The sequence below is a fragment of the Mus caroli genome, chromosome 6 (genome assembly GCF_900094665.2).
Source record: "Mus caroli chromosome 6, CAROLI_EIJ_v1.1, whole genome shotgun sequence".
Taxonomy (NCBI): Eukaryota; Metazoa; Chordata; class Mammalia; order Rodentia; family Muridae; genus Mus; species Mus caroli.
Genome location: NC_034575.1, coordinates 108,688,662 through 108,696,865, shown reverse-complemented (window position 1 = coordinate 108,696,865; position 8,204 = coordinate 108,688,662). Strand labels below are relative to the sequence as shown.

The 8,204-nt window shown below is 47.1% G+C and overlaps 2 protein-coding genes across 2 annotated transcripts in view; one reads left to right on the top strand and one right to left on the bottom strand.

Annotated features, from left to right (window-relative positions):
• The window catches only part of Fancd2os (FANCD2 opposite strand), a 12,154-nt gene extending 7,899 nt beyond the window's left edge, over nt 1–4,255 (top strand). Inside the window, exon 5 of the transcript XR_002378174.2 lies at nt 4,210–4,255. The gene's annotated coding sequence lies outside the window, so the exon portion shown is untranslated. The remainder of the gene's footprint in view (nt 1–4,209) is intronic.
• Nucleotides 1–8,204, bottom strand: part of Fancd2 (FA complementation group D2) — a 64,391-nt gene that overhangs the window by 4,049 nt on the left and 52,138 nt on the right. Inside the window, exons 37-42 of the mRNA XM_021165022.2 lie at nt 7,780–7,873; nt 7,179–7,250; nt 6,523–6,561; nt 5,305–5,379; nt 4,350–4,424; nt 1,666–1,812 (exon numbers count right to left, since the gene is read on the bottom strand). Coding sequence (XP_021020681.1) covers nt 1,666–1,812; nt 4,350–4,424; nt 5,305–5,379; nt 6,523–6,561; nt 7,179–7,250; nt 7,780–7,873 — 502 coding nt within the window. The remainder of the gene's footprint in view (nt 1–1,665; nt 1,813–4,349; nt 4,425–5,304; nt 5,380–6,522; nt 6,562–7,178; nt 7,251–7,779; nt 7,874–8,204) is intronic.

The following is an 8,204-nucleotide window of genomic DNA, read 5'->3' as shown; positions in this document are numbered from 1 at the left end:
ACATACCACACACACTCACATACCACACACACTCACATACCACACACACTCACATACCACACACACTCACATACCACACACACTCACACACCACACACACTCACATACCACACACACTCACACACCACACACACTCACACACCACACACACTCACACACATTACCACAGGAGCCAGGCCGGTCTGAGGAGTTGTCTGGACGCAGACCCTGGCTCCACTAGCTCAGAGCTAAATGGTCTGTGAAAGTTATTATCCTGAGCTTCAGCTGTCTCCAAGAAAACAACAGAATTGACGTCATAAATTTGATTTGAAGAAAGCAAACCACTCTTCTATTCTTTGTCATACTTATCATTATACAACTCAGAGAGGCTGGCGAGGCAGCTCGGCAGCTGAGTGTTAGTCACTGTTTTTACATGAGACCCAGCTTTAGTGGTAGCTCACAACTGCTTATAACTCCAGTTCCAAGGAACTCAAAACTTTCTTTTGGCCTGCTTTAGATCCTGCATACATGGTGGTGCACATAAACTCACAGAGGCACACATACATATACACTTTTAAAAGTTAAATTAAGCCCAGCAGTGGTGGCGCACAACTTTAATTCCAGCACCTGGGAGGCAGAGGCAGGTGGATTTCTGAGTTCAAGGTAGGCCTGGTTTACAGAGTGAGTTCCAGGACTGCCAGGACTACACAGAGAAACAAAAAACAAAAAAAGAAAAGTTAAATTCAAAACAACCCTTGGCTAGTATGAGCGAGAAGGACTTGGACCTTGGAAGTGAGTGGTGTTGAAATCCCACAGCAGTGTCTCATACACACAGGTCCAGATGAGCTTTTTCAGTAATAAGATAGACTGCTTTATGAGAAAAATTCAAAAGAAGTTTGTCCATTTAGGTAAATGTTATAACTCTGCTCTCTGTGGGGCTTATAGGTGTTCCCCTGGCACAGAGAAAGGGCTGTGCTGACCTGCCTCCTTGCTTTTGGTTTTTTGACAGGGCCTCACTATGTAGCCCTGGCTGTCCTATAACTCACTCTGTAGACCAGGCTGCCTCTGCCTCCCATGTGCTGGGATTAGAGGCTTGTGTCACGACTGCTCAGTTAAATGGTATTTTGAAAATATTTTTTTACCTTTATTTTTGTTTTATGTCTATTAGCGCTCTGCCTGCATGTGTGTCTATGTACCATATGCATGTAGGCCCATGGAGGAGTTAGGATCTCCTGAACTGGGGTTATATTTGTAAGCCACCATGTAAGTGCTGGGAATGGAACCTAAGTTCTCTGAAGGAGTGGCTAGTGCTTTTATGTTGTGCAATCTTTCCAGCCTTATAGTCTTAAACAACCAAAGATGGATAAGAGTGTTCTAGTTCCTTACACAAGTATTCTACCCCTGAACTGTATCTCTAGCCTCCTCTATTTACTTCCAATTTTGTGACAGCTTTGCTAAATTGCCTAGGCTGATCTTGAACTCACACAGTAGTTGGGCAAACCGTGAACTTGTGATCTTTCTGCATCAGCCTCAAAAGTAGTTGAGATTATAAGCCTGTGCCACCAGGCCAAGCTAAAAGCAGTCTTCTTAGAACAGTGCTTGGGTAGCTTCTTGTATTTCTTCTGATGCTCTTACAAAAAAATGGGACTGGGAGCTCATAACTGATTGTTTAAACTTGAGGCTTACCTGTAAGTCTCGGTTTTTGAGAGTACCCAACCAGAACGCCTCTCTACAGTTGTTTAGGACGAGCATGGCTTTGACTCTGCAAACTAACAGTTCCAGTGACTTTTTGAGTAAAGGCACATGCTTGGTGAGTCGTGTGTCCTGGCGAATCTGAAGAGAAAGAAATCATCCAGGTTTATCATCATGTATCTATTTCTTGTACAGAAATGTTTGAAGTTCTCATAACTGAACAGAAAGATGACATGACTGGTCAATGATGAACATGACATGTTCAATCAAAAAAGTAACAGTCTGATGAATACGCCAAAAAGAATGTTAGATTAAAAACTTAAGACTAGAAGACAAACCATCAACACCTCTAGTGCCTCTTATAGGCTCTGTTGATAATGATCAGCAAATCGCCCCAAGGCGTTTTAATGATAAGAAACAAAAAATTAGGTCTCGTCAGCCTTAAGCCCCAGAAATTCCAGCTTGGCTTTTTCTAAACATAAAACCAGGGAAGAAATGAGTGGCAAAAGAATCTGGTGTTTTCCCGGGGACCACAAGCCAGTTTCTAGGTTCCTTCAGACAAATGTTCAAGAGCTTCCATCAGAGGGGTTCTTGTTGTCATGTTCTCCCTCGGATACCCCAGTCAGGGTCTCATTGTGCATCTCTGACTACCCTGGAACTCACTGTTGACCAGGCTAGCCTTGATCTACTCACCTAGACCCACCTGATTCTGCCTCCCAAGTGCTGGGATTAAGAACATGTGCCATGATGCCTGGCTTATGGAAGTCTTTTAATAAATACTTAGATATTCCCACAAGAGACAACCAAGTCCTGAGGCTGACAAACTCTCAGATGGCTGGCTAGGAACACATCCAGGCTGCAGCAGTTACCTGCTACATAACAGTCCTCCCCCCACAGTCTGTGTGTGCCATCTAATTTTACATCAGCTTGACACAGCTAGGGTCATCTGAAAGGAGGACCTCAATTGAGAAAATGCCTCTACAAGTCTGAGCTGCAGGTAAGCCGTTTAGGACATTTTCTTAATTAGTAACTGAGGTGGGAGGGTCCAGCCCATGGCTGCTGGGGCCACTTCTGAGCTGGTAGTTTTGGGTTCTACAAAAAAGGAGGCTGAGCAAGCCATAAGGAATAAACCAGTAAGCTGCACTCCTCCATGGCCTCTGTGTCAGCTATTGCATCCAGGTTCCCACACGACATTAGTTCCTACCTTGGTGTCTCCCAAAGGATATGTAAGCTAATAAAACTCTTTCCTCCCTGAGTTGCTTTTGGTCAATGTTTCATCACAGGATTAGAAACCCTAATAGAGACGGAAGGAAAAGCCATCCATCCACCTGGGGATCCATCCCATATACAGTCACCAAACCCAGACACTATTGTGGATACCAACAAGTGCTTGCTGACAGGGTCCTGATATAGCTGTCTCCTGAGAGTTCTGCCAGTGCCTGACAAATACAGAGGTGGATGCTCTCAGCCATCCACTGGACAGAGCACAGGGTCCCTGTACTGGCTAGTTTTGTGTCAACTTGACAACAGTCTGGAGTTATCACAGAGAAAGGAGCTTCAGTTGGGAAAATGCCTCCACGAGATCCAGCTGTAAGGCATTTTCTCAATTAGTGATCAAGGGGGAAAGGCCCCTTGTGGGTGGGACCATCCCTGGGCTGGTAGTCTCGGGTTCTATAAGAGAGCAGGCTGAGCAAGCTAGGGGAAGCAAGCCAGTAAAGAACATTCCTCCATGGCCTCTGCATCAGCTCCTGCTTCCTGACCTGCTTGAGTTCCAGTCCTGACTTCCTTGGTGATGAACAGCAGTATGGAAGTGTAAGCTGAATAGACCCTTTCCTCCCCAACTTGCTTCTTGGTCATGATGTTTGTACAGGAATAGAAACCCTGACTAAGACAGTCCCCAATGGAGGAATTAGAGAAAGATCTGAAGGAGCTGAAGGGGTTTGCAGCCCCATAGGCAGAACAACAATATCAACCAACCAGATCCCCAGAGCTCCCAGGGACTAAACCACCAACCAAAGAGTACACATGGAGGGACCCATGGCTCCAGCTGCATATGTAGCAGAGGATGGCCTTTTTGGACATCAGTGGGAGGAGAGGCCTTTGGTCTTGTGAAGGCTCGATGCCCCAGTGTAGGGGAATGTCAGGACGGAAGTGGGAATGGGTGGGTTGGTGAGCAGGGGGTGGGGGATTAGATAGGGAGTTTTCTGAGGGGAAACCAGGAAAGGGGATAACATTTGAAATGTAAATAAAGAAAATATCTAAAAAGTAAAAAACAAGCAAACAAAAAACAACCCAAAAACCCTAACTCTAGGACACTGTAACACTAAGTCATCTGGGAGTGTTCTATCCTCTCTTCTCTTCTCTTCCCTCCTCTGGGTTGTCCTGAAACAGCATCATGCGTGTGGCCGAGGCCAGCCAGCCATAGTGCTAGGATTACACATGGGCACAAGGACACTTGGATCCTCAGAGGCGTTGCAACAGGAAACAGCTAGAAAATTTGAGTGCAAATATAGAGTTCTCCCTTTTGATCCCTTCCAGTCTCATCCAGCAACAAAGGATCTGCTTAATCGAAATGAACTAACTGCCTTTGGACATGGAGCTGAAAGCAGGAGACTGAGCGTAACGAGTTCCAGGCCATGGCTGGTTATGCTTCATAGTGAGACCTGTTCCTCTCTTACCTTGGAGTGTCCACAAAGGTGATGAAGTAGCCTCGTGTTCAACTGAAGGGTTTGCAGCAAGCTCAGAACATCCTCCTAAAAATAACAGAATTCAAAAATGGCCTGGTATACTGTTATTTCAAATGCAAGCTGTTCTTGCAACCAGGGCTCCAGGGAGGGCAAACTCTGCAGGTTCCAGTCTGCGTTATACTCATCCTGGCCCTCAGACAGCTACTGATCTGCAGCTTCTCAACCTGGCCCTAGGATCTATTAACCTGTTAGCTAGCAAGAGCTGGACAGGCTTCTCTGTGGAGCACTGGCTGCCCTGGGACTGGCTCTCCAGACCAGGCTGGTAACAAACTCTAAGTAGGGAGCCACGTCTCAAGCTTCCCACCTGTGTATCAGGATACGATGCCGCCCCTCTCTTCTTTTGCTAACTCATACTGCCAGTGTTTTGTAAAGCCCACTTTCTAGACATGTAAGAAATTCCGTATCAGGGAGATCATGGGGGATGGGAAAAGGATGAGAAGGAAATGGGGTGTGTGTGTGTGATCAAATCATTTTACACACAAACATATATGATGTTATAAAATAAACTTACACACAACCCCCTTTTTATTCTCACCATGCCAGTTCCAAGTGCCACTGGGCTTTAAAGGCATATATCAAGCATGATTTAGAGCCCAGTGGTTTCTAAAGTGTTTGCAGAGACACTGCTGCAGAAAAGCCAAGTGTGCAACAGCACAATGAAGTGCCGATTAAATGGAGCAAGTCCAAAGATTGGGGAGAAGGAGAGGGGTCTGAAAAGAGTGATGTGAGAGGCTCAGTATACTTGGGCACTTCTAGCTATAGCTGGCATGCTGTTTCTTAGAATTGGTGCTCAAAGCATAGACAACAGGACCCTGAATCCCCAGCCCAATCCCGGCTCAGAAATACCCACAGACGTCCTGGCAACGGCTCTGTTGTCAGTTCTTACCCGATGCTTTCTAAAGCTGAAGTCAAGGAGTGGCATACATTGCTTCAGAAATGCCTCCACAAAGCGACGGCCATACTGGAGGGAGAGACAGCGGTGCTGAACTACAGCTGAGGACTTTTACTTGAAAAGCTCCCAGACAAAGCAGCATAGGCCACCTAGCCCAAGGGTTTATATTATCACTGTGTGCATTCAAATACATTGGAAGTGGTCCAGAAAGTTAATTTGGTGGCTCTAACTAAAGTTGAAAAGCAAACAGACCCGCTACTTACATAAATAAGCTCCAGAATTGGGCAGAGTCAGAAACCCGGACAGACAACGGCCAGAGCCCTTGTCCAGCTTAGAGAACACAGTGCATCACCTGCACTGAAGCCTCTCAGCACGACTCAGTCTCAAAGGGAGACATGAGAGGACCAAGGCAACACATGGCCATCTCCAACCAAATTACTCCTCCAAGCCACTCATCTCCTAAGCTGTACAGGATAGAGTGAGGAGAAGCGACCAAGGACAGTACCACACACTGGAGGGAGACACCAGGAGGACAGAAGAAGCATTTGCCCCATAACTCTTCAGGTTTACCATCAAATGCAGGGCCAGACAGGAAATCCCATAGGAGAAGGGAAGGGTTGTGCAATTGTCAGAATATCAATCTGACGTTCATAGACCACTCCAAGGATTTTCATTTGTCTCGTGGTGCAAAGGATTGAGCCTGGGATCTTCCACACACTAAGAGGTTCCCATCCTGGAGCACCATGCCCAGCGCTGGCCCTTGTCACAAGGGAAACCATCCATCACTTGTCCTCTGCTGCCTGGAAACCTGCTAGGGAGTGCAGGGGTGACTGCTGCTCTTTCTCCTTTGTCTGAGGTAGGGTCTACCCTAGCAGCCCTAGCTGACTGTGTAGACCAGGCTAGCCTCAAGCTCACAGATCCACTTGCTTCTGACTCTAAAGGTATGCATCATCATGGGCACCACGAACATTATTCTTAAACTCAGCTGCTCTGTAGCATTCAACCCAGTCCTAATATTCTGACCAAAAATTCTACAAAGCATGAGAAAACTGCCTCCAACTACTGTAGAAAATGCTAGCCACTGTCTTCCTTACCTATTAGCATAGCCTCTGGCACATAAACGAGGTAAAAAGCAATTCCATCTAGCTGAGGCCCCTCGGAAATGACCCACAGGAAGAAAACACATCAAACAAAGCCTAGGAAATCTCTTACCTTTAAACACACATGCAGAACAGGATAACTGTCAAATACCTGGTCAGGAGAAAGAAACCAGAGCTAAGGCAGAGTACCCAGCCTCCGTCCCACTGCACACACGTGGCTGTAATATGAAGAAGGCACACCAACAGTGCAGCAGAACGCAGCAGAACCTCAGTTACAGAAGAAGGAAACTCGTAACCCAAACCCAAGACAAGCCAGAAAGGAGCACAGGGGAGGAAGAAACTGATTCAAGCTAGGGATGTGGAGAAGGCAGCATGGCTAAAGGACTGCCGCTCTGATCTGAAACCTTAGGAGAGACTGAGATGGAGAGGAGAGGGGGTGACAGCTCCCTGACAGCAGCTTAAGCATAACCCAGCAGCAGAGAACACAGAGCCTTGGGGACAATGACGACAGGCAGGGATGGAAGTGCTCAGACCAGAGGATCCGAGGTCAGATGGGGGGAGAAAATGGGGCTGTGTCAGGGAGTAAACTTTGTAGTGCAGGTAGGAGGCAAAAAAGAAAAGGTGAAACCCCACAGTAGCCAGAAGGGGTTACCCAAAATGAACAAACAGGGCCCGAGGAAGGGTGAGGAGAACAGCAGGTGGGTGAGTTCTGGAAATCAGAACCCTGGTGTCTAGGTTAGCTAGCGAGGCAGGTCAGGGGCCCCATACTTTCATCAGATTGATAAGGATGCTGAAGTCTCGGACAGCCATATTCCAATAGAGGAGCTTCTCTTCGTGAACCTGGGGACAGTCAAACACAGGCAGAGTTCTGAGCCACAGCCCAATACAAACAGAAGCTGCCCTCCCACTACCACAGTCTGTCCACTCTCTCTTCTGAGGAGATGTGGCAGCTAGTGTACGCATCAGCAAGCTCACACACTGTGGGAACACCAGTGTACACACAGGGACACAGTTACTTCCACATAGCTACAAGCCTCTGCTGCCATCACATCTCTGAGGCTGCTGAATCTCTCGGTAGCCCATGTCTACCTCAGCTCTGACTGGGAGACTGCCAAGGCCCATAGCATCTCAAATAAGCTTGGTGTTCTTTAAGCCAGGTAGTGGCAAACTGCGCAGAAACAAGGGGAAATGGCTCAGTTCTCACCTCCAGCTGGAGGGAAAAGCAATCAAAGCAGAGCTTTCTGAAAGAACTCCTAGGTCTTGGCAACAGAAAGAAAATAGCTTAGGAGAAACTCTAGACCCAAGAGACAAAAGCATCAATGCCCATGTAATCCAAGTGTACTTCCTTTTGAGGGGCCCCTTGAGTCACCTGCTGCGGATCTGCTGCTGTGCCAGCCTGAAGACCCTTCACCGTCTTCTCGAGTTCAGCCATCATCACACGGAAGAATATGACAAAGGTGTGCCTATAAGGGGGAAAGGCATGAATACCCACATGATGCACAGCTTACAAAACACTCCCAGAAAGTTCCCTGCAGTAGGGTCTACTGAAAGAAGGGAGTGGAAAGAAGCAAGAAAGGAGCCCAGAGGATAACAGTGAGCCCCGAGCATGTACTGGGTTCAGCATAAATGAGATGGGCATCATGGTGCATGTCTGCAGTCTTAGCAGTAAGGAGGAAGAGCACGGGTAAGAGAAGTTTAAGGTCATCTTGACTACAAACGGTGTAAGGCTAGCCTAGACTAGAGGAGAACAGAGAGAGAGAGAGAGAGAGAGAGAGAGAGAGAGAGAGAGAGAGA